General features: G+C 37.0%; 2 protein-coding genes across 12 annotated transcripts in view; one reads left to right on the plus strand and one right to left on the minus strand.

The window, feature by feature from the left end:
• Positions 1–16,525, minus strand: part of LOC306882365 (arginyl-tRNA--protein transferase 1-like) — a 77,846-nt gene extending 61,321 nt beyond the window's left edge. For 2 of the 9 annotated variants that reach the window (XM_079436918.1, XM_079436926.1), the window contains exons 1-7: positions 16,366–16,496; positions 11,950–12,013; positions 11,393–11,455; positions 11,080–11,195; positions 10,171–10,269; positions 9,632–9,829; positions 931–1,139 (exon numbers count right to left, since the gene is read on the minus strand). In XM_079436918.1, coding sequence (XP_079293044.1) covers positions 931–1,139; positions 9,632–9,829; positions 10,171–10,269; positions 11,080–11,195; positions 11,393–11,455; positions 11,950–12,013; positions 16,366–16,465 — 849 coding nt within the window. In that variant the 5' untranslated portion in view covers positions 16,466–16,496. Of the gene's footprint in view, positions 1–930; positions 1,140–9,631; positions 9,830–10,170; positions 10,270–11,079; positions 11,196–11,392; positions 11,456–11,949; positions 12,014–14,303; positions 14,392–16,365 lie in introns of all 9 variants that reach the window. The other 7 variants (XM_079436920.1, XM_079436921.1, XM_079436922.1 and 4 more) reach the window with 6 other exon arrangements.
• A 1,945-nt stretch (positions 16,526–18,470) lies between these two features.
• The window catches only part of LOC306882367 (CSC1-like protein 2), a 31,221-nt gene continuing 23,097 nt past the window's right edge, over positions 18,471–26,594 (plus strand). For all 3 annotated transcript variants that reach the window (XM_079436928.1, XM_079436930.1, XM_079436929.1), the window contains exons 1-2: positions 18,471–18,738; positions 25,650–25,874. In XM_079436928.1, the coding sequence (XP_079293054.1) occupies positions 25,680–25,874 (195 nt within the window). In that variant the 5' untranslated portion in view covers positions 18,471–18,738; positions 25,650–25,679. The remainder of the gene's footprint in view (positions 18,739–25,649; positions 25,875–26,594) is intronic.

The following is a 26,594-nucleotide window of genomic DNA, read 5'->3' on the forward strand; positions in this document are numbered from 1 at the left end:
CCAAGGTCTTCTTAAAGTAATCTTTTCCCTGTCAAACAACGAATGCTTCATTTACAGTGTGCTGTGTATTATAACTCCACACATGTCTGATTGGCTGTATGTAAACATCTCATTAGGCTGGGTGTCTCTGAGGTCCCTCTCCGAGGGCTTAATGACCCCACAACTGAGATTTACAGAAATTAGCCTTAACACCCCCATTTCACAAGTGATAAAATAATGAGGTCTGGAAAGAAAACGTGTGATACTCCACACACTGCTATAAACACATCCATTTTCATTGTGCGCCAGAGAGATAAGTGGCAACAAACAGACTACAAGGACAGAGCTTAACTAACATCAAACTACACTCTGACGGTTTAGATTTCAATACAAGCATCTGTCACGCACATTACATTTTGGAATAAATAAATGCACAAAGTTTATGTATGCAAAAGTTCATGATGAACACAAGAGCTGCTTTTAGAGCTGGCCATGAAGACTCTGGATTTCCTCACGTATTGTTTCTAATGTGAACCACTAACCTTGTCCAGATGACAGTGACATTGACTGCTATCCACTTAAGATAATTGAATGACATATTGAAGTCAATCAAATCAATCCAGTTGACAAGCTAATTAAGAGATGAACCGGCCCAGTGCCGTCTCCAAGGACAATGACGTTTGAGGTATAAGACGGTCTTTCATACAGACTTGCTTAGAAAGCAAAAACGTTGGCTGTTTACCCATGCTGACTTCACCCAAGCAATCGCAGCAAAAGAAGGAGAGGATTGTTTGTGAAGAGGACAGCCTGGAATATTTACCCAGGACACTCAAACTACTGGTTGTGATAGTTACACCTTTGAGGTCAGTTTTGATTGGTGCATCCTCTCTTGCTTTGGCCTGTTTCGGTTATTTAAAGAAGTCATACATACAAGCAAAGTTGATGTTTTACCTCTAAACGGTGCAGAGGGTCATTGGGTAAGGACTCGGTAATGAACTCCTCCAATGATTTGGGCTGATTAGATGAAGATTTTGATGTGGCTGGATTCACAAAGGAAGACACTGCTTCTTGCTGCTTCTGTTGCTCCTTTTGAACTCGTCTCTCTTTCCTGAGGTCCTTAGCTTTCCGACACAAAGGCCTGTTGGGATCGGCTCCCTTACCTAGAATTAAGCAGAAAACTGTAAGATTTAAAAAAAATTAAAAAAATCCCTTTTGCTCTCCAAGGTTGCATTTATTTGACCAAAAATACAGTAAAAACTGTAATATTGTGAAATGTTTTCTATTTTATTATATTGTAAAATGCTATTTATTCCTGTGATGTAAAGCTCCAGTCTTTAGTGTCACATGATCCTTCAAAAATTATTCACATTTTCTGATTAGCTGCTCAAGACACATTCATTATTATTATCAATATTGAGTTGCACTGCTTAATATTTTTGAGGAAACCATGATAACTGTTTTGATCAACAATAGAAAGTTCAGAAAAATATTTATTCGAAATAGAAAAATTTTGTAATATTATAAATGTCTTTACTGTCACTTTACTGCCACATGATCCTTCAGAAATCATTCTAATATGCTGATTTGTTTGCATTGATACATTTTTTTTGTAACAAATGTTTTAACTGTTGTGCTTCATTTAATTCATTTCATTCTTGCTGAATAAAAGTATTACTTTCTTCTTTTTTTTTTCGTATTTTGTACCACAAAGACAGCTTTATTTGTAAAGAATGTGTTGAATTATTGGTGGTAACAAAATTCCACAAAAGTATAGAAGGAAAGGTTTTCAACCGGTTATGATACGGTATTTGCATTGCATTTCTGTGTGACGCATTTCTGAATGACACAGCAAATTGGAGGCGGAGAACTGATTTCATCCATGATGAATTTATTGGATGGTATCAAAAGGGAGTTTTTCCAAGTTTTTAAACTCGCAAATGTATTCAATTCTTAGCCTTTAGAATAACATGCACTGATAAATCATGCACATTAAGACCAAGAAAGTAATGGGGTCAGTTTTGATTTTGTGTTGACTTGGTTAGCTATATGTGGCATGTGTAATTTTTAAGAACGTTTGCCCACAGGCAGAGGCACACCCTGAGTCTAAAAGATGTCAAATAAATAGCTCAGCACAGTGGAAAACCTGACATCTCCAAAAAGAGCCAAAACCAGCAGCAGGAGCCTAAAAAACTCATCTGAAACAAAACTAAGCATCCATTTACAGACTACCACTGCTAGAGGAGCGGTATAATCAATAACAGGTCCTGAGCACATCCCACATTTGGAGCCGTTTTGCTGGGTGTGAGAGCATGTTTCCGTAAGTGGCTCGCGGGCATGTTCGCTAACGGTAGGAGAGCGTGATCCTTCGAGGGAGTTACGAGCACAATGTGTGCGCTCCAATGAGTCGTCTAGTTTGCATTAGCAAGCGCAGGGCCGGGTCCTCCTGTTTAGATGGAAGTCATTTGCACTCCTCTGATATCATGACATCATCGCAGCTGTAAAACAACAGGACTCTGTTTGTTGACTCCCGCTGCTTTTGCGAGGATTGTTCAGGCCGCTCGCAGATTTAAATGAAAGTGTCAAGATGGTTGTTCATTTGCCCTGAAGGAAACCGAAGGAGGTGGTAATCCCAGATCGAGAACGACAGGCAGGGTTGGTCAGGAAAAGGGGGGACGGAGAGGGTCGTTGCATCAGTTACTGTTTCAGAGTGTGCGGCGGCAGCCCTGGCAGCCGGCCATCCATTTACTATTGAGAAAAGATTAGAGAGTGGGCTATATGAGTGTAATGCGGAGCTAACACTTGGACACACACTCCAGTCATTCACTTCCTGACAAATGTCAAGCACCCCATCACCTTATTTCACTTTAAAAATGTTCCTATTCTGAAGCATAATCACATTTCTTTCTATAAAATAATTATCCAAGAATAATATGAGTGGTGTAATACAGTATGCTTGCTGCTTTGATTTTAGGATGCTCGGCTGGGTATTGCAATGCATTTGCTAAAGTTTCTGGTCTCTAGATATGCCTGTAGGCGATTTCGAAATGATTAGCTGGCAATTATGAAAACAGACACACATATTTGACACCAGAAGTGCAAAATGAAATGCTTCACATCCTGTTCTAGCAGTCGAGAACAAAAACTGATTCATTTGTTGGACTGTGCAAACTAAACAGTTTGTGTGTGATAATGCATTTTGAACTTTGGCAATATATATCTGTGTATAGAGTGCAATAACCTGCTCACTCCCTCCCTCTCTCTCTGTATCCCCCCTCAATCTCCCTGGACCGACGCCAGCCCCCTGGAGTGCTCCCGGCATCCTATGTCAACAGTTTACACGCCGACATCCTGTTTGGAGCAATAAGGAAAGCAGGGCCATTTCCTGCCTGTCCCTGTGCCAGCCGTCGAGTGCCTGCCATCAACCCATCAGAGATACAATAGCTAAGTGAATCTCATAAAACCTGTCAGAAGCATAAATCAAATAAAAATAAGGAATTATATATTTACATGACGAAAATTTACATGATGATTATCATAACTAATTTTTTTTATACTATAGCAAAGAAAAAAAATCATAAAATTAAGGTCTGTACAACAAATTCCAAATACTCACGTTTAGAATAGGTCTTACACAAGTAGAGTAAGGTGCTTTTTTCAAGAAATCATTCTTAAAATTATTCAGCAAGTACGCATTAAACTGATCAAAAGTGACATTAAAGACTTTTACAATATTACAAAGGTTTTCTATTTTAAATAAATGCTGTTCATCTGAACTTTCTATTGATCAAAATATGTATCCTAGTTTCCACAAATATATATTAAGCAGTACAACTCAATATTGATAATAATCAGAAATATTTCTTGAGCAGCAAATCAGTATATTAGAATGATTTCTAAAGGATCACGTGACACTGAAGACTGGAGTAATGATGCTGAAAATTTTGCATCAGATGAATAAATTATATTTGAAAACATATTTAAATAGAAACAGTTCTTTTGACTTGTAATAATATTTATTTTCTTTTTTTCTTTAAAAACACAAAAAATCTTACCAACCCAAACATTTCAACGGCGGTGTATATCATTTGAAAATTCTTAAAAATCTTAAAAGACAAGTTTCAAGAGATTCACCCATGAACAACACAAGAACAATGTTTTCTTTCTTTAATTTAATACTACAATAAACAGTAGATGTCTTATAAGTTATCTTTAGAAGTGCAGCATTAACCGGATGCAACTTGTTAACTACACTTGCAACACAAAGCGCAGATTTGGACCAGCTTTAAAAAGCACATTGATAACAGACTATTTACACTTTCCTCAAATAAATCTGGCCTTTACACGCTTCGCATGAGACGTGGGACCTCCTACAGGACCTCCGAGCGCAGCTCTGTGACTTCCTCCGACAAAGAGCCAGAGTCATTGAGACAATTAGCTCTTTCTTAACATTCATTCTTCCCTCTTTTCCTGTTAATACCTCCAATTGACTTAGAGGAGGGAATGTTTCCGGCCAGGGTTGTAAATACGGCAAAGGGATGATAGAGATGTTGAATGGCTTTCCTCCAAACCAGAGTAAACACGAGCGAGAGAGTTAGAGCAGACGCTGGGCCGGATCCAGGACAAAAACAGCCTGCGTTCTCATACTCGCACTGTTTAACAGACCGGAGTTGGTGTGGTGTTGCCTGGTTACAATACAGTAGAGTATCATATGAATGCATCTGCACACTACTCAACTCAAGCACACATTAAGAAACCCCTTGACACGGCTGACAGGGGTTCGTGGTCCCTAGTATAATTGCAATGGATTTTCAATCACTTGTCACTTTAAAAATATTAGTGTAGCACTTTTCACATTACATCCGATTCCAAAACAGCAACAAAAACAGCACCTTACAATCTCCATTAAGCAAGGCAACTAAAGCAAGGATTTTTTTTTTTTTTAAAAGGGACAGTTCAACATATATGACTTAATTTCTTCTGTGGGAAATAAAAATTAAGATATTTTGGGGGTCCAAAAACATTGGACCCCATTGACTTTCATTGTATGGACAGAAGAAAAAAAATATTTATATCTTTAGTATCTTCTTTTGTACTCTACAGAAGGTGAGCGAATGAACTATCATCTTTTTAAGATTTGTAGGTAGGCAAGAATAAAACTTTGGACGGAACTAGATCCAAACTCAGGCTGGGACATCACTAAAAAAATTAATTTAAATTTTTTTAAATAATAATAAAATAAAATAATTTTGAATAACCACCGAAAAATGCTTACAAATCATTTATAATTTATAAGTATATTTATAATAATTTATTAATAATAAAAATACAAACATGCACGACTCAATCAAGAGTGAACACAGCTCAGACAGTTTTAAGACTAATTAAATGGGTCACAGTCAAATGCTGACCTATAAACACTGAATATTATCACGCTTGACTAGAAACACTGACCGCATTGTACCGAGGCCACACAGCCCTTTAGCAGTAAACACGTGTTGTTGCAAGCAGGCAGTTGTGTGTAAGGGAGAGATAAACTCTGACAGATCTGTTCCTGCGGAAGACACATTCTCCCTCTCTAGCAGTAAACAGTTCGTAAAAAGTCCAGAACTGCCTTTCCTTGAGGACTCATGGACACACATATACGGTTAAGCACGCTAATGTACAGGCAGCAGAAACACAAAGAAACATTCCTTCAGATGCAAGCACTCCTGCAGACACACACATTCCCTGAGGGGACAGTGGAAGGTATATTTGCTGTGCGGGATGAGTCAGGGCCAGGTGAATTAGAGCTGGCACACTCCTTTATGAGAGGAAAACATATGGAAAGAGGAATAGTGGGGCGTGGAGAAGAGAAACACTTTTACTACCTGGACCAGCCTTTACTGGCAGTCAACACACAAACACACAAGGCTGAAGCACTCAGTCAACATCAAATCAAAATCTACTTTTGTAATACACATTCCTTTTAGTGCAAGATTTATCAGTATTATTATACTCTTACAATATACTTTTTACAATCCAGATAGATCAATTCCCATTTCACAACCTTTTTTTATATATATTATTGTTGAATGTCCTGTTTCTACTTTCAAATTATGAAAGTAGAAGGAATTTCAGCTGAACAAATGATTGGCCTTTTGACACTGCAATCATTACAATCAACGTTGACGGTCAAAGTAAACATTTTTTTACATAATTAAACGTATTCACTGACTGTCCTACCATTAATGTTTCTGTTTCTTTGCATAATTAATGCTGCTCACTGAAATACTTATTCTTTCATCCAAAAAGACGACGTACATAACTTGTGATAAAGATAGAAGAGTTTGGGGTTTTAAAGAGTTATGCATTTATTTATAAGAAATTAACCTTCAAAGGATGCATTAAATTGATCAAAAGTCACAGTTATTTTCATCTCAATTCATCAAAAAAAAAAAAAAATGAAGCAGCATGCTTATTTTCAGCATTGATAATAATAAGACTTAGTTCTCACTGCAGGTCTTAATGCTCAGATCGGATTTTTTTGCTGAAATCCGAATTTTTTTGCGCTGTTGTTCACATTGTCATTTAAATGCGACTGCCATCAGTCTCATGTGTGAACCGCATATGGCCCTGAAGTGACCCGCATGCGCAGAAAAAGACGTGACGTCAGACGCAGCGCACTGTGTTTGCGGAAATAAAAATGGATGCTGCTCGTGTTAGCGTGTGTTTAGCAATTTTTAAGTTAATGTGCAATCAGAGCCTAAATAACGAAGTCTGCCATTGTGATTTTAATCTTCTCGCCTCCTCCAGCGCAGAATTGAGACGTCTGGCACATTTCAATGACGTAAAAATCGTATAAAATGTGACATAGCCGTTCAGACTGAAGTCGCATTGCAAAGCATCGGATATGTATCCGATTTAGGACCACATACGAAAGTGGCCTGGGCCTGATTTGAAAAAATTGGATTTGTGCTGTACAGAGTGTCATAAGAAAATCAGATATGGGTCACATTTGGGCAAAAAAAATCGGATTTGGGCCACTTTAGCCTGCAGTGTGAACTAAGCTTAAGTAATGTTTGTTGAGCAGCAAATCAGCATATTAGAATGAACGAGGCATTTATATAGCGCTTTAATGCGTATTGTTGTACACCCAAAGTGCTTTACAATCATATAGGGGGTCTCTCCTCAACAAGTGTGCAGCATCCACTTGGATGATGCGACGGCAGCCACAGCACAACGGCACCAGTGCGCTCACCACACACCAGCAACAGGTGGAGAGGAGAGCCAATCAAGTGGATGGGGATTATTAGGAGGCCATGATTGACAAGGGCCAGTGGAGGGAATTTGGCCAGGACACTGGGGCTACACCCCTACTCTTTACGAGAAGTGCCGTGGGATTTTTAATGACCACAGAGAGTCAGGGCGTCGGTTTAATGTCATCCGAACAACGGTGCTCTTTTGACAGTATAGTGTCCCCATAGCTATACTGGGGCATTAGGACCCACACAGACCACAGGGTGAGCACCCCCTGCTGGCCTCATTAACACCTCTTCCAACAGCAACCTAGTTTTCTCAAGAGGTCTCCCATCCAGGTACTGACCAGGCACCACCCTGCTTAGCTTCAGTGGGCAACCAGTCTTGGGCTGCACGGTGATATGGCTGTGGCCTTAAATTATTTCTGAAGGATCGTGTGACACTAAAGACTGGAGTAATGATGCTGAAAATTCAGCTTTGCATCACAGGAATAAATTATATTTGAAAATATATTCAAATAGAAAACAGTTCTTTTAAATAGTATATTTCACAATATTGTTATTTTACTGTATTTTTGATCAAATAAATGCAGCCTTGGTGAATGTAAAAGAGATTCAAAAACATTTTTAAAAAATCGTACAGATCCAAACATTTGAACAAGTGTATAAATGATTCCTCAAATCACGTGTCTTGTGCTATTATTACTATTCACTACTATTACTAATACCCTTTGAAGACCTAAGCAACCACTCAGTAACACCACAGCAATCACCTAAAACACAACCAGCTATCAACTGCTGAAAACACCTTGGCAACCACTTAACAGTTTCCAGATTGACAGGGTCATAAAAAAATATATAGTTTTAAATTGTTCTTTCTTTGTTTCTCATTAACATGAATTACGAGTGAAGGTCTAAGCCTGTTCACATGTACTCGCTCCATTCAGCTCAAATGTCCAGAGAAAGGATTCACAGATTCTGCTGTTTATAACCAGAGTGTTAACCTCCGGTGTGGAGTCAGTCATTTAGCTGCGTCTGCGTCAACGCTAACAACAGACATAACTCAGACGTAAAGATGGTCATAAAGCAAGCTGCGATAAATTTGTCACCAGGTGGTTTCCATTTGGAGATGGAGAGAGCGAGAGTTTTCTCCTCCTTTTGGGAGGCTCTGTAAATCCTTCCCATTTCCGGACCGTTCTGTGGGGGTGCTCATTCCAGGGGCCTGTAGATGTATGGGACTTTTAATTTGTCTATAACTGATATTCAGAGATATAAGGTCCTTTGCCTCAAGTCTAAAGGGAATATATTATACGCTTATATAAAAGGAAAACAAAGTGTTGACACCTCTGATAAAACCGAAAACATCTTCATTTCAATAAGGGGTGAAATTCAGTTAGACATGAAAAGTGATATTTTCAGGAACACATAAGGTGACGAAGGAAAAAAAACAAAAACAACATGCCCTAAGGAGGTGTCCCATTTACTTTAACCAATGCTGCCCTCTAGTGTTCCTCAGAGGAACATCTTCTGGTTAACAGTAAGTTTAGAAATTGACAACTGGTTCCCAGATGACTTTAATAACATTAGGTTTTCTTAACGCAGTGGTTCTCAAACAGGGAGCACACCTTAGCAAACTTCCAGCGAGGCCTCAAAAGGATTTCATTTAAAAGAACACTAAACAAGCATGAATATGCATTTTACTAGTCAGACCAGTAAAATTGACATTTACATTTATGCATTTAGCAGACGCTTTTATCCAAAGCGACTGCTTTCCCTGGGAATCGAACCCATGCCCTTGGCATTGCTAGCACCATGCTCTACTATTTGAGCTACAGGAAAGTCTTGTAAATAACACAACAGGAAGATATAGGGTCTTCAAACACTGTTGTGGATAATGAGGGGCCTTAGAGTCAAAAAGATTGAGAACTACTGCTTTAATTGTTCTTAAGCCTCTGAATCAATGTACAGATTAATGTATTACAATTTTCAGAAATTCTGACAATAGTTCCATTTCTGCAACTGATTCTGCAACACAAAGGCCATAGACCTTTAGCATGCAGGAATTTGAGTTTGCAGTCTGAACTGAATGAGATGTGATGAGAAAGACATAATGGGAATTGCAAAATAGCTACAAGACAACACATCTTTCTGTTGTGAGGACCACTGGTTGCACACAACAGCAGTGCCTTTCCCGTGTAGAATGATTCACATCTAAATTACTCTGATGAACCAATTATTTTTAATAAATTGTTAAAAATCTGTCTCAAACATACAGTATTAGCCAATCAGTCCAATGACTCACTCACTGACTGAAACGATCCAAACTCGCAAAGAACAAACAAAAGTAAATGATTTGTACTTAAAGCTCGTGAGAGTTAAAGTATAAATGCTAAAGATGCAGATTCTATGAGACTGACCTGGTTTGGGTGTAACATTAGTGGTTTTCTCTGCTGGGGTGGGTGCTGCGTCGTCTCTGGGCGTTGTTGGTGCAGTTGAGTTGGTGGGGTCTGTGTCTGGGCTGGTGCTGATGTCCTGTACTTCACTGTGGTCTATTGTCAGAGGGTCTTGAGGTGGTGGTTGAACACCCTCTTCATGCACAGAGTCCATAGGCTCTCCTAAAAAAAAAAATCAACACTTGCACATAACCACATTTACAATGCCACTCATGCAGTCCACAGGGAATCACTCAACTCGCACTGCGACCTGGGACCATCATGCAAATCATTTGAAAAGAAAACCTCAATCGTTTGCATTTACATACACACTCACACAAGTTTTAAATTTGCATATCTAAATGGTATGAAATAGGTCTTGATGAGGAAGAGACAAAATTGTCACTGCACAAATAAATCATGCACAGGAATACAGACAAAAAAACAGAAAAGTGCGAAATATGGAGATAACATGATGCATGGATGACAGGAAGGGCATCTGGTCTACAGCACAGAAAGCGCACCTGACAAAAACGACTGGGTTTTTCCTGCAGCTATAGCCACTGTCCTCTGGAGTATGGAAGAGAGAGGCTTTAGACGACCTTTGATATCTTCTAACAAACCTGGGATGGCAAACCAAATCAGACCAGACCACAAGATAAAAGAAACAGACAGAGGCTATACCTGTAGAAAACACTGGCTTGGGGATGCAACTCTTCTTATTTTGGCTCAAATTAGGACTGGGCAACATACTGAATCATATTTAACCAGATATTATTTGCTGCCTATGTAAAATTAAGGGGCACTGTGAAAATAAGAGCTATTTTAATGGAGAGTTCAGGAGCAAAGACAGCATTACAGTTGGTAAGTATGATTCCTTCAATCAACTCAAACTGAAAAAGTTTCGCAGAATTTATTCCAAACTGATTCAAAGATTTGTTTGTCATCACTCATGGAAGTCATTATGTTGCATTTTTCATATATTAAATGTTTCAGTAAAAATATATATCGGTGCAACATGTATATATTGTTATACTTGTGCATATACAGTAAATAAAATTGATTAAACATTCCAGTGTTCATTTTTCTTAAATTTTGAATCCTCTATTGGGAAAAATAAATAATAATTTCAAGCCATATCAGAGGTAATTCATAACATAAGATAAATACTGAATACCACCAAAAGCTGTAATTTATTGGTCAGCTCAAGCTCAAAAGTAAACAATGAGTCCTCTTCGGTTTGTGGAAGGCATGCAACTCACACATTTTATGTTAGAAAGTAATGACGAGTTTTTTCAAATTAGTTTACGAAACATGGACAAAATAAACATCCAACATAGCATCCAGCTTCATGCGTGTGGATCTTGACATTGCTGTGTGAACGTTAGGCCTAATCACCACCAGCAACCTGATATCCAGTTAAAGGCGCTCACCTTCATGTCCCTCATCATGCTTCTCTACTGGCATCTCTCCTTTGGAGAGAAACCTATTCACCTTCTTCAAGGTCTTTTTGTGAGTCTTCGATGGATGGAAGTTCAAAGCATGGCACCTTCATAAAACAAGTACAGCAGCACATTTTATATAAAGAGTGAAAAAGACACAACATATTTGACATGTTGCAAACTGTTCATTAGCATTTCTGAGCCGCAATATATACACATTTAAAAATATAACAGATATTAATTTTATTATACCTCAGAGTATCCTACTGTATATAGTAAAAAAAAAAAAATTAGATTAATTTACCTGATGGTGTACTGTGGACAGCATGTCTTATTCATTATAGGTTTGTAAACATATTTGCCACTTCTAAAAAAAAAAAAAATAGAGATCAATTTAATTTAAATATAATAGAATTAAAACTGAGGCATACACAAACCAACGATTATCATAATGCATTTATGCAGGGTTCACTATTAAATATACATTCAAATTCACATTCAAATTGTTATAATAAATGAGCGTTCATTTAAATTGTCCTTTAAAGTTATTTTTAAATAGACCTGGCATTGTACACTTTTTTTTTTTTTAAATCAATTTTTTGCTGAATATTGCACTCAAAAAGATCACATCAAGTCCAGAAAAAAGTTCTAAAATGATGGTTTCAGGCAGAAGGCTCAGGGAGAAGGTCTGATTCGGTCACTGTGTTAAGATCATTACACTGACCAGACTACTACATCCTGTTCATGTGTAATAGTGTTTCCTGCTAAGACATATTGCAAAAAAAACTATTTATGCAGCACATGATTTAAAGTCAGAAGACTATATTTTGATGCACGCAGTTCAGGAGTCAGACACAGCACCTTCTCCAGCCTCTGTCGATGAGATCTTGGTAGTCCTGCACTGTCATAGTATGGGACCACATGCCTAGAGAGAGAACAACAGCATTTAGAACATACGACACAAACTTAGGACCAACCTCTTAAATAAAGACATGCACGATCACTTAAGAAGCTGTGTGTGCATGCAATGTAGAACCACAGCAGGAGATTTTTTGTAGATATGAGACCCAGCGAGCCTCAAAAGGACCCCTGACAGCAAATCTCAGTGACACACTGTTCACAAAGGGAAATGTTTCCTTTGACGTCATGGAGAATTAAGCTTCCACACAAGGACAAGTACAGGACATCAGTCCTCAAAGCTCTGAGAAAGTTTTTTTTGGCTGTGGGGTTAAGATGTCTCTTTATCTGATTGAGCTATAATGCATTTAATGCAAACACAGAGGAGATATTTGACACATGATTTCAGATTAAAAAGACTCTACCTCATCACAACCTTGTGGATTAAAAACATAATTATCAAAACCAGACTATACTGACAAGACATTTTAATCAAGATGCATATCCAAACTAAAAATGAGTGACTGACTGACACCATATACAGTCATTTTTATAAAATTTTTGGTGAAAAATTAACAAAATATTTAAAAACCAAGTTAGGCTGTTGGTTGATTTTGGACACAAGGGGGTGCTAATGTTTCTTTCAATCTGCTGAACAGGAATGGTTAAGGCACAACCAGTTCATTTCTCAGATTCTCACTATTAAAAATCCTGTTCAGAGTACACCATTTATTGATAGAGCAATAATAAAGTCTAAATCTTTCAATGCATGATATTAGTACATCAGACAATATATATTTAGTTTTTACATTGAGGCACTGTTTTAAGCATCATGTTAATAAATGTTTTTTTGCAGATGGGTTGTATACTTGAATTGGGCACATCACTGCAAGGGTCAGATTATTGTCATGCTAATGTTAGTATTATTAATATATTATTTTAGTTGTTAATATTTTAGATTTATAATGATTTTAAGATATTATATATTAGATTTTTTTTTTTCATTTTATTTATTTAAAGCTTTATTCATTTTGTTTTGTGTTTGTCATTTTTATTAGTTTTTGGTCTACATGAATATGTCTATGTAGTTTTATTGTTTATTTTTGCCACATCTTTTCTGTAATCTAGAGCTTTCCCTTTTTAAGAGTATGATTTATTCGAATAAGGTGGGAAAGTGAATATTCTTTTAAATGTTAAAGGAAGCAAATAGCTTTTGATGACTACATCTGCTAAATGTGAATGTAAATTAACACAAAATGTATTAATATTTACTGAATCCAGGCCAGGAAAAGCAAGCGCTCACTTTTGAGCTCTACAATACGAGGGCACCTGTTTTTTCACCGCACAATAGCCCCTGATTTGGGTTTGAGGTAGATAAACAAGCCCTAAAAAGGTGAGTAATCATCTCAAACACAATGCATGATCTCTTCATCAAAAAAAAAAAAAAGACATCACTGGCAAACAGTTCAGGCCGAGCACCACACAACAGTTAGTCTGTGTCCTGAAAAGACAGACCTAAGTACGTGAACCACATCCTGTGCCAGTTAACCTGCAGGCTGATTTATTACCGCATCGCTGATTCAATACAACACACCCTCTGAATGCGCTACTCAAAATAATAATCAAGTAAAACAATTAAAAAGAATCTGTCTTAATAAAACACTCACAAACAGTGCTAGCATTTCAGTCGCAGGTCATAAAGTATCTTAATTATCATTTCAAGTCCTAATTTGAGGATGTAAAAATAGGAATCGCAATACAGCCTAACTTTAAAAGATGATGATTTCATTAAAGAAATAAATGTGCTGCATATTTTAAAGAGAAGGCTCACACATTCAGAGCAGTTTAAATGTATTATCTACTGTCGGTGAATTATAATAATAACTAGATGTTTATATTGTAATACATGACAGTGTGAGTTGTGCGAGTGCATATTTTATCTGCATCGTCGTTTTGAATGAGCAGCCAGTAACAGTTAAGCATAGACATTTCAAAATAAGAGTCCCATGGTTGTTTATAATTTAAAAAGTTTAAAATTATTCATCATGTACTTTTTTCCTGCATGGTTAATACCGTTATTTTGGTTGCAAAATAAACTATATCTAGCATTTAATAAACCTAAATTGTAATAAATGAAATGTCTCCTTATATTCATTGCACTCATGCAATCAATGCACTCATAATTTTGCAACAGAAGCATGTATCTGACAAAGGATTCAGGCTGTGTGTCTTCTCTGGGTTAAGCATTAGCCCGCTATGATGCAATCTCATTGCAAATATTTGATTGAAGAGTGAAATGTTTAAGACAAGTCATTCACCTCTGTTATGCCAGTCCTCAAGTCATCCAGCAGCAGCTTTTCCTGCATTTCCACTAAGTGCTGATCTTTATGGTAACTGGTTAGTAGCCTATACTTTGCAAAGAAAAGTTACAGCTTTACACACAATGTAAGTTCAGCCCAAAAAAGAGAGAAAACTATTGTTCAAAAGTCAAGGTGAAACCAAAATTGATCCCATTACTATTTCAGATTTATTGTTGCATTACTGCACATTACACAAAAAAAAGATTAAGATGAATGTGTCAATGGGGCTTTAGACTTATTGCGAATGATGAATTGGTTCATATTACTCAAAAAAGTCTTCAAAAGCATCAAATTTTAATGCTGACTTTGAAAGGTTCAGGAGCTTGCTTTCACTTTCAATACCAGGACAAAATATAAACACAGAGGTGACAGAAGGAGCTTCTTTAAATGGCTTCATGGCGTTTATGTGATGTGGATATGTATATTTCTGCTATCTTCTCGTGTTTTTTAGCTTGTGATTGTGAAGCACATATAAATAAACAAACAAACAAACTTTGGCAATCAGTTAAACTATTCTCCTACATGACAGGATTGAAATGGGTCGTGGTGGCCTATCAGTTAAAGACAGAGCCCCCAAAGACGTGAAGAGTTACAGAGATCATCACCATTATGCAAGTCACTAAAATAGACAAAGCAAGTTACTTAGGACATCTGCCAAACGACAGTACGTCTCTTAACGGTCCCATCATGATGGCTTCCAGCCACGTCTGGATTAGCATCAGAGGCATTCTTCCTTCTTCCGGTTTTCCACATTATGTGGCATGGAGCAGATTACCAGGATCAGATTATCTCCAGCACGTTTGCCCCGTATTTATACCTAACTTCCCCACTATTACAACACTGCAGCCTCGCAATCCTTGTTCTACAGTGAGCCGTCAACATCAGCATCATTATAAAGGTGAATCAAGAAACATGTAAATGTCAATTATCTGGTGGCTGTAGTACAAAACAAAGTGAGAGAACATAAAACCACTTCGCCCAACTCCATGACCTAGACCGCCAAACTTTTGCGATTACCTGGACCATTGGGAATTATAAAAAGTATGGCATTATGGTCTAAAATTGACCAGACTTCTATCTAAACTGTAATATTGTAACTCTATAGTATAGGGTTTTCAAATTGCAAGGGAGTGCTAGGGGGGTCCAAGAGAAAGCATGAAAAATGTCCATTTACTAAATAAAATAATAAACAATTTAAAATAGATTAAATATAATCAAATAAGTTATTATTTAAATACATAAATGATCAAACACTTAAATAATTAAATTAAATACAATGCTATAACAAGTAAAAAACATCATAATGTAACTTAAAAGAAACTAAATATTATAGATGTGATTATAATATTAATTTTTCATAGTATAACTTGGGTCTTTATGCAAGAAACTATATAGAAGCCTTTAAATTTTAGCATGGGTGGTCCCTCACACAAACATAATCTTTGGGGTTCTGTGGCATCTAGAAGATTGTAAATTCATTATTTCATAAACTTATTTAAACCTGTATCTAATTGGTATCAAATATGCACTTTATTATCATTTTGAACACACAGTTCCTGTAAAGATCTGGGCTGTTAAACCCATTGCAAAAGGACATGACACTGGTCCAGGCAGGGATGGACAAACATGACCAGGCCTCTGCTATTCCTTCACATTAAGAAATCATTTATATCTTCTCTGTTTTAAAAATACTCCTCTGAAGTAACTTAGCAAACTGACACATTACAATGTGAGGAAACGTTTGGCTGACAAGGTCTACTATCCACCACATATAATGAAACCATCGTGCTTTTTTTAATGGATTACACAATGAAATCCTTTAAACAACACATTTGGAACTACATAATTAATACTTTAATATAATTAAGCGCCTCAACATTTCACAAATAATGCTAACCAGTTGACGAAACCGTTGAAAGCTAGTCAAAATAGCCTGGTCAAACCCGGCTTCCCTGGACTCTTCTGTCAATTCACTGAGGATTTACCACCAGCCATCTGTAACAGATGAACATCCACTCACCGTGTGAGAAATTGCCGTTTTCATGTTTACAGTAACCGCAGCGATAGCCGTCATCTCCCCCGAAATACTCCACAATACTGTACGAGCCACCCGCTGCCATTTCCACGCTCTCTCAGCTGCGCCCAGAAACATATTAGAAAGAAACCCTACTATTGGAAAGGCCTGCTTCATGAATATTAATTACGCTGCATGACGTTCGCACGGTGCGCGTCTCTGATTGGTCTGAAATGCTGAAACCCCGCCTTTAGTAGGTGGGACCTTGAAAAACTAAATACAATTATTAATATTAATGAGGTGACGTGATTGGACGTTCCAAAAAACACAATTAATATTAAGGAACAAAAAACGCAGTTTTACATGACCTGACCCAGGAAGCACCGATTTACTGTACATTTCCTGTTATGGTAAAAGCCCCCTATAAAGCAAATCCACACTTTACCCCGTTGAGCTCAACTTTTTTTTTTTTTTTTTTGCAAGACAAAAAGACATACAATAACAAAGGAGAAAAAACAACAACAACAATCAATCAGAAAGAAAAATATTGTCTTAAGCCTTAATAAACTTGTTATTATTATTGTTATCAATGTGTTTCAGAGATTTAACAATAAGCAAAATCTCTGCAAGAAAGACATCAAATAGGTAACTATTGAGAATTTTGGTTTTATGAATAAAAAAATGTACAATGCAAAACAAAAAAATTAACAACAAGATCAATAGCATGGCCAGAAAAATACAAAAATATGTCTTTCAGTGAAAATTTTAAATCACATTTTATAAAAGAAGATAAATAACAACTTGAGTTCTCCCAAAGAGATTTAACCTGATTGCAATAATAAAATAAATGGAGTAAAGTTTCTTCCTCAACTTTGCAGAATACACATAAGTTAGAGAGATCAAAAAAAGAAGCTGGATAATGGATAAACATTATGCAAAATCTTAAAGTGTACCTCTGATTTTATTAGAGATGCAGAATTTTTCAGGAAGTAATCATGCTCCCTTCCAATGAATGCTGTGAAAAAATAAATAAATAAATGGTCCAGAAAAATGTACATCTAGGGGATGTATATACTGAATAATGTAACATTCGCTTTATATAGCAGTTGCATTTTTTTATCAAGAAAATAAACATCCAATAAATTGTTTTCCTCTCATTAAAACATAAGTAAATGCACAAAACATGGAGGCAAACTTTTTCCACTATGGAGTACATTTCCCGAGGGATTCGTCTTGCTGACGTATGCCATGCAAAACTATGACTCTGTAGTAATAAAAAGGTACAAAAAACAAACAAACTTGAAAGCCATAAAAACAATGACTTTGTGAAAGGACTTCCTTTGGACTGAAAGACTGAATGTCCCCGAGCAGTTGTTGGATTGTTGTGTTTTGATGATGACAATTGTTGTTGTTTTTTTGTTTTGTTTGTTGTTGTTTTTCAAGCATTCAATAATAAAAATAAATAAATAAATAAATAAAAAAAGTAAAAAACCCCTCTCTCGACAATGTTGTCAGTTTGTTTATATGCAGTCAGTAACATGCAGGCTGACGTGAAGTTTAGCTTTTTTAAACTAAAATTACATAAATGAAAACTAAATATCCCTAAAGGACAGCTCTACAAAATAAGAGCATGTTCAAAGGATTGGAGATGTTTTCATAGCCACTAGAAGGCAATACATGCACTGTTGTGGAACGTATTATAACTTTATTCCCTTTAAAAAATATATTTTTATAATTATTTTCTTATTTTTAAAAAATACTTGGAATTTTATGATTCATATTTTATAATATTTTGCCCTTCTTTTGTTTTGTGTAGAATACGTATATTGTGTGTAAACAAAATCATCCCATTAAAGAACTTTAAATTAAAAATAGCTATGGAAAGCGACGTTTCCTCCTAACTTTAACACATTACAAGCTTATTTGAGTTATAGCTGTGCGTAACAACCACCACCAGGTGGCAAAGTCGTTTAAAAGAACGACTGTGACCGAACAATTCCGGAAAAAAACGACTAAAACCGAACACCAACCGAGCGCGCGCGACAGACTTCGAAAGCGGAGCCGAATGCGACCGAAAGAATCCGAAGAGGGCCGAGCTTGGACGACGCCCCAGCTGGGAAACAGTTCGTGTGTTGCCTATCAACCGCTCATACACCGGCCCGACCCATCACAGCCATGCTAGGGCTTGTTGAGTGTCAGTGTCGTACAGATGAGACACTAACTGAATGATGGACTAATCCTCGGCATTTTGTTTTTCCGAACACTATTAAATCGTTTTGAGGAAATACCGAACTGGAATTTTGAGATTATTCCGGTTATTTCGGGATATTACTGAAGTAGCTAGCCGAGAGCTAATTTGGCTTTGACCACTGCGGCCAGGTGAGTTAGCTTAACTTGTACCATCTAAACTAACTAGTCTAAGCGTTGTCAGTCTGATCATTGTGTTGCCTAGTTTTAGTAGAACTAAACTGATACAAATGTCAGATAATTTAAACATGCTGATGAGAAATCACCCCACCTTAGTGGCTAACAGTTCGGCTAGGTCGCATTAGCTGTAGCTAAGTATTTACCTTCATTCATAAATAGTTTTTTTAAAAGATAGATCGATACATAATTACCTGTTATATATATTTAATAATGACTAAATATAGTAGTCTCACTCAGAACCGGTCTGTAGCTACCATGGTTATTTTGATGTTAGATAAGCCTGCCCTTATGTAGCTGCAGCTGTTTTTCTAAAAGACTAGTAAATGTTGATGGTATTTGCTGAGGTTAATATTGAGTTGGAGGTACCTGAGGTGATATGTGGCGTAGCTAATCTGCCGATTAGTGTCAATCCTCCTCACCAGTATCATAACAGATTATGGTCTACTGACACATATTCTGATCCATCTGACTAGAATATGACTAGGGCTTTATGAAGGGATCTAAACCAGAGGTTAGAAAATGTAAATAAATAATAAATTAAATCAACCAGTAAGTAAATATTATAAAATCAAGCATTTTATTCATTCAAATAAATAATACCTTCAACAGTGTAATACTATAGAGGGTAGAATAACTAAATATTTTCCAAATAATATCTGACACATATTTATAATTTAAATTTTACACCGTATGAATTGGGTCTTTATACATGGACACATATAGCTGCTTTTTAGATTTTAAGATTAAGTAATTATATATGGCATTTAAAAGATGGTAGATGGGGGGGGGGGGGGGGTGTAAATAAAGTTATTAAAGTTAACCAGAGTATGGTTCACAAGAAAATATGATTTCAGTCTTTCTACTTCAAAATCTCATCTTTTATTCAACATTACTTGCCATTACTTTATAAATATTTGTCAAATTTACACTACTAGCAATTTCTGAAAAAAAGCTTCACCACCAACTTCTCAGTGTTGAGCGATCATGTAATTATATGTTGTTTATTGTGTGTTTTGTGTACTAATTAGTTACTTTGACTTTAATCTATGGCATGTTTCAGAACGAAATCACTTTTAACTGGCAGCATTTTACTTGTTTCGTGCCTTGAGTTTAACAAGTTGTTTATTAGTGTTCCACTGACTCTGTGATATGTTAAAACTTTACAACACCTTCAGTTCGCCAAGTTTGATTTCCCTGTGGCTAATCACAGTTTCGGTTGCTCAATGTCTTCTGCTGCTGCTCTGTGATCCTTGCGTTTGGCCTTAGCACAACGAAAATCAATATATTGAGCTCATTGGTGTCTTGGAGATGGCTTCTAGAAAGACATAATTTGACATTGCCAGAATTATATGTAACACTTCACCTTTGATGCTTTCATTCAGCATTTGACTTTCTCTTTACCACCTGTGTTTTTATGGTGTTTGTCAGTATCATAAAGGTACAAAATATATTATTAGTACTTTGGTTTATTAACATTATATCAGTAATCTGTCATTGATTTTTTTTTTTTTATAACCTAATTTGGTGTCTTTGAAATTGCTTGTAAATCTGTCATTATGCTAAATTATGAGCAAATCTTAGAATCAGTCTTTTTGTCAGTTTGTCTTCTTTCAGTTAGCACAGGTTTTGTATTTCTTTTAGGAACTGATTGATCGTAGGCCTCACTGATCTGAGCTTATGCACCACAGTTTTGGAATGGAAAAAAGCATTATTTGTGGATAATTTTAGCAATGTTTACTCAAGGTGCATAAACTCAATGAGGCCTACGGGCAACTTCTCGCACTTTTTTCTTTTGTTAATCTCTTAATAAAGAGAAATATATTTTGTGTAGCCCTATTTATTCCTTTTATAATTTCAGTTTTTCTCCATTCACAGAAGCGCTGCAGGTGTGTGATAGGACGATGTGTGATTCCTCACGGTCTGTTGTTTATGCTGCTATTTGCTCATATAAAGCTAAAGCCCTGAAAGGAAGAAGAAAAAGAAAGTTTGTTTGTCGGTTTAGGAAAATAATCTAAATGAACAAAATGCTGTCATTATACAGTTCTCCGAAATTCTCTATGCTGCATGCAAGTTCAGGCTAACTCAAAAACTACACTGTACACGAGCTCAGACCTAACGTGAGATCTGATCGTAGCCACCGCTCGTGTCCGTATTGATAAATTCAAATTTTCGGTCGTACGTTCGTTTCGTAAATGAGGCCCAGTATCTCTTAATCGCACTCTTCCTGTATCTATTTGTTTGGTTATATTTCAGTGTTTCTGAAATACTTTCAAGGTGTGTGATATCTGCACAGCCATCAGCTTTCATCTGTCATTTCCTGTCCTATTTATTTGTACAGGGTTCACTGGACATTTAGATGATTGTTTGAAGAAACATGAGACACTAGATGAATACGTTCAGATCACACAGACATAAGGTGTGTGTAGACACAAACGTATGAAAATGAAGTACAGGTTAAAAATAAAGTATTAAATAGGTCAGCACTGGATCAGGTAGCACGTGTTAGATACAGTTAATGAAAATTCAGTAGCAGTGATACTACAGGTAGAAAAAAAAATGCAATAATTGTACTTGTATAACGCATTCCACTGGGAACAAAAACTCTACCGCAGTATTCCCTGGAAAGCTGGTGATCGTGTTTATGAATTGGTATCATGTTGACCTTGGAAATTATGTTATAATGTTATTTCCAGCATTACTTCACTCTTGTAATGTGGTAAACGATTGACAGTTTCCTTTCACCTTGAGGCCAACTACCCCTGGAAAGAACAGATTATCAGAACGACACGCTCCTATCCACAGCATTGTATTTGTTTGTCCATCTCATGAAAGCTAAACTCTGAAGTGTAGTCCAGCAGGGCATGAAGGTGATGTATTTGTAAGCACTGCAGAATGATAGTGTGAGTCAGTGAAGGAATCACTAGTTTGTTGGTTTTTACAGGCAATAGCAGTTGTTTGAACTGATCCAAGGCCACTCGCTCATGATGTAACACTTCATTAAAAAGTAGCAAGGCTAATGTATTATTCACGGTTGTGCACCAATCAGAATTATATTACACAAACACCATGAAGTTGGATGCAGAATTATAATGAAAACTTTCAAATGAGTTCATATAACTTCTAGTTTTTATTCATGTTTCATTTTTCAGAAACACTCTTTATTTTTAAGAGTGCATGTTGATATAATTTATTCTACATATCAGAGAATTAATATGCACAATTAAAAAAAAAAAGCAGCAAATCGTGTGTCGGACAGTGATTAACTACTTCTGTTGAGATCACAATTCAGTTTAATTACTTTAAAAACTAGCCTCGGATTTCCCGGATTTGCCCAACCCTGATATTAGTAAATGCTGCAGGTGTTGTGAACATGTTTAGATCAATACTGTTGGCCTGAGATGATAACATTTTAAAAGACATCGCAACTACTGTTAAAGATCGTGTGAGTTTTGCTGAGCCGAGTCTAATGATACTTGCACAAATGAGGTCAGTGAGGCCGTGCTATAGATTAAGAGTTGCAGCAGCAGCACTGGAGAAATGTTACTTTTTTTTTATGCTGATATTCTCATCTGCTCAAAGGTTCCTTACCAAGACTGGAATATAATTTCTCTCCATTTCAAAAAAGTCAATTTGTTTAAAGTGCCCCCATTATGGGTAATGAAAGGTTCATATTTTGGTTTTGGGAGTCCCCAACAACAGGTTGACATGGATGCAAGGTCAAAAAACACTTTCATTTTCTTATTATATGCATTTATTTTTGCCTTATTTGCTCAACGACACAAATAATTCGCTCAACGATTCATTTTTCCAAACCCCTCCTTTGCGTGACGCTAATCTGCGGTGATTGGTCGAATTCATTTAAAGCAGTGTTTGTGAGCTTTTAACGCTCCAAAAGCGGCACCTAGTGGCAAAGATTGAATTTGCATTTTCATTCAGACCAACACGAAAATCAAGTTTTCCCAGGTCTGCGCACACAAGAAGTGGGCGGGCAATATGCTAATGTTTCATGTTGACATCAACATGATACGGCTTGTGATTCGTTTTAAAAACGACTCGTTTCAATGATTCAGAGTCGACTCTTTCTTTTGAGAGACAACAATTTTATACACGGTGCACTTTCAGATTAAAAATTTTGCATGATGTGTTCATTCACTTAGAGGGGCATAATAGGGGCACTTTAATCGATAATATGAAAGCAACATCATGAGCTAGATAAATAATTGAATAACAAACAAATCAGCAGTGGTTTTTAGTCTCGTCAAACTTGAGGTTAGAACTTTCAGTTCAGAACTTAACAAGTGTCAGCATGTTACAGGAAGGCACGTGCTTTGCTGTAGTTTCCAGTGACCTGTTCAGAATCAGTTCTCTCATTGATCTGTTGAGCACATTTTCAGACGTCTGGAAAACAGGTGAAAGAGCAGCAATCTATCAGCGCTCGGACTTACGACATCACGATGCTTTGAACATGAGGCCTTCAGAGGCCGTATTCAGACTGTTGGCTGTCAGACTCAGATGGAGCGCTGCTCAACAGTATGTATTTTGAATACGGGATGCCAGGAAATCACAAGATCTGTCTGTGTGGCAGCAGGCCTAACTGAACGTAAATAAAGAAGGGCTCTCTGTGAATGGCTCTCTGTAATATGGATCATTTGCAACCTTATGCTTTTGTTAGAGCTTGGCTGTCACAAGCTTGTAACGTTTTCTGTCATGCGCTGTTCATTTTCATGACTCGGCATTAGCATTGAGTTCAGAAGAACAGCAGCGGGGTGGATGTCCCAGCCATCTGTCCCAAAGCCTCCTAAGAACCTAGTCTGACGTCTACAGGCAAGACGGTATGAACCGTTCGATGGCTGCCAAAGGGAATGCATTGACATTTGCGATTTATTAAATCATTTAACATGCTTGAATTTATGCATCTCGATAATCTAATTTGACGTTACAACTGTTTGATTCTGTTTAGTGTGATTAAGTGTGCCAGTAACAATTGCAGAAGTTGGATTTTTCCCATGGGGATCGTTTATAAAAACTTTGTGTTGGATATATTTAGTCCACACCAATGCACAATATCGTTCTGTTTATTATAAATGTGCACAGCAGTTTCGTTGTCCCCTTTAAATGCTTGAGCTCTTGAAAGCAAAATGTTTTCCGATTGGCTCTCAATGTTTTTGTCATTCAAAAATAGCTCTGAAAGTGATTCCAATGATATTCGTCATTGTCGTTATCAGTTATGGTGCGGTATAGTTATATGCAGTCCAAGAATTAGAACGAGTATTAAAACTTTAGTTATCGTCATTGGTGTGAATAGGCCTTTAAAAGCCATGAACCAGCTGCAAAATGAAAAAATAAAAGTAGTTTGAGACTGACTTGCATCATTTGCAGTCCTTAATGGGAGTGGGTGGCACTAAAGTGTTGTTTGTCAAAATTCTCTGATTGGTCGAAATTTATATACATGGTAATGTAGGCTAGTTTTTCACCAACCAGGAATTCTGCCGAGTGCTTACTTTCCTTGAGTTATCAGAAATGAAATGATGTCAAAGATGATATGCTTATGACTGACCTCACCTTCTGCTGGTTTGGCACAGAACTTGGTTTGTTACGAAACTCAGCATGTGACTTTCTCTCCCCCATCACCCTTATATGCTGTATTTATTTTCCATTGGAAAAGACAGAGTCCTGCTGTCACGGTTAACACAACCTTGGTTCTGGCATTGATCCACACTGGACAGCCCTTGTATGTGTATGTTGCATTGCATTCTTTGTGCAATATGTAAATGTAACTACAAATGACCAGCGGATTAAACTTTAAATGCAGACACCAGCTCAAATTAAACAAACTTAATTGGATTGCATTGAGATACTAATATAAATGTTTTATTTTTATATATTTTTTTTATTTACTATTCTTTCGTTGTGTTTTTGGTTATTGTGTTTTAAAGTTTTATAAATTTTTATTTCCGCTTTAGATCAGTATTTTGTTTTATGGGGCTTTTTAGACTGGAAAAAGGGAAAAGCACTACAAACATCAACATTTCTTTTGTGTTTCACAGAAGAAAACCATTTTTATTTATATATTTGAACTATTATTTAATATTTGAAATATACAGTACTAGTTGTCAATTTTGCACTGTTTCCTTAGGAAGAACTTGTTACAGTGGGCACATTTGACTTCAGAGAGACAGCTTATACTGACTGACCTCTGTTTGTCCATTGTCAAGTCGTTTCGAGGCTGATCTCACTGTAGGAGGAATATAGATGTGGCTGTGTCGAGTCAGCGGCAGCATGCCAAAGCACAGCACGCACAGTCCTGGAGGTCTACGAATGTTTTAATGTAGAGATCTGTTTTCAGTTACTCACAGCAAAGCTTTCGTGCAGTTGCATAATTCGCTAAGTCACACCTAGACTGATTTATGATATTGAGCTGCAGCTGCTGTTGTGTGTTGATGTGTTTTTTCGGCATTCTTTCATTGGTTACCAGGACCGACCGGTCTTTCCTGTCTGATTATTTCCAAAAGTGTTCTCTTTACTTTCAGAAGAAAGCATGAGCAAGATTTTTTGCCTTTTTGATTTTTCATAGTTCAGCTATGTAATCTATGAAAATGTATGAAATCTGAATTCTAAGCCATTTCTTAAGTGGTTGACAATGCTGTTATCATTTACTCGCCCTCATGTTGTTCCAAATTTCTGTAACTTCTTTCTTCTGTACAACACAAAAGATGGTAGGACTCATGGAATGAAAGTGGATTATTTTTTCCATTGCCCATAAAGACCCCATGTGATCAATATTAGAGCTTTGGGTCATCCGTATGCTGGTATACCCCTAAAAATGCTTTTAAAATGCAACTCTCCATCTTGTCTCCTTACAGGTGGAGTTTCAGTATGCAGCTGTACTGAGGATGCTGGCTGTCTTAGCTTTGCTCATGATGGCTACGACCGGTGAAGCGGAGATCTGCCAAGGCTCTGAGCACTGCTCCAGGTCCAATGGCTCCAAGGACTTTTGCTATTCGGCCCGGATACGCAGCACCGTTCTCCAGGGCCTGCCCTTCGGAGGAGTGCCCACCGTACTTGCCCTTGACTTCATGTGCTTCTTGGTGCGCATCACAAGTTTACAATTTTCAGTCGTTGTTCATTTAGCACGAGTATGTCATTCAAAGTCAACATGGAATCAGTCTTTATTCTCTTTACTTTCTTACCTGTTCCTGGTCTTATGCTCAATTCAGGCTTTTTTGTTGAATGTTAACCCATTGTAAAAAGGTTTAGTCATTGTTATAGGTTGTTGTAGGTTATAGACTTTTTAATAAGATATCCAACACCATAAGGAAGGAAAACACAGTCTTAGGGCTGGGTGATAACGATAATTATTGCGATACAATTTTCCTCGATTAAATAATTATAAGTTCAATAAAATGTTTATGTACCAAAAGCTGTTGCTCAATTGAACCACACGGACCATTTATCCGCTCTGCTCAAAGTTTGAACTGCTTACTAGAGCAGATGCGTTTACGTGAGATCCAGCGTTCGAATTCAGCGAAGAACACAAATGACTCTGATTTAAACTAGTTTAAAGCCAGATGAAACAGCTCTGACAGACAGGAGAAACACTGTGTGCAGCGATACGGTCAGAAGGCTTTTCAATCTACAAATCACCATAATTTACCATATACATTTTTATCATGGTATTGAGGTGCTATACATGTGGTTTTAACTGTGGTTATCATGATCTAAATGTATGCTACTATGGAAAACCAAGGGTTAACTTTAATAAAACAAAAAAAAATTACATTTCACCACAAAACATTTCAACACAAACC

The sequence above is a fragment of the Barbus barbus genome (genome assembly GCF_936440315.1).
Source record: "Barbus barbus genome assembly, chromosome: 16".
Taxonomy (NCBI): Eukaryota; Metazoa; Chordata; class Actinopteri; order Cypriniformes; family Cyprinidae; genus Barbus; species Barbus barbus.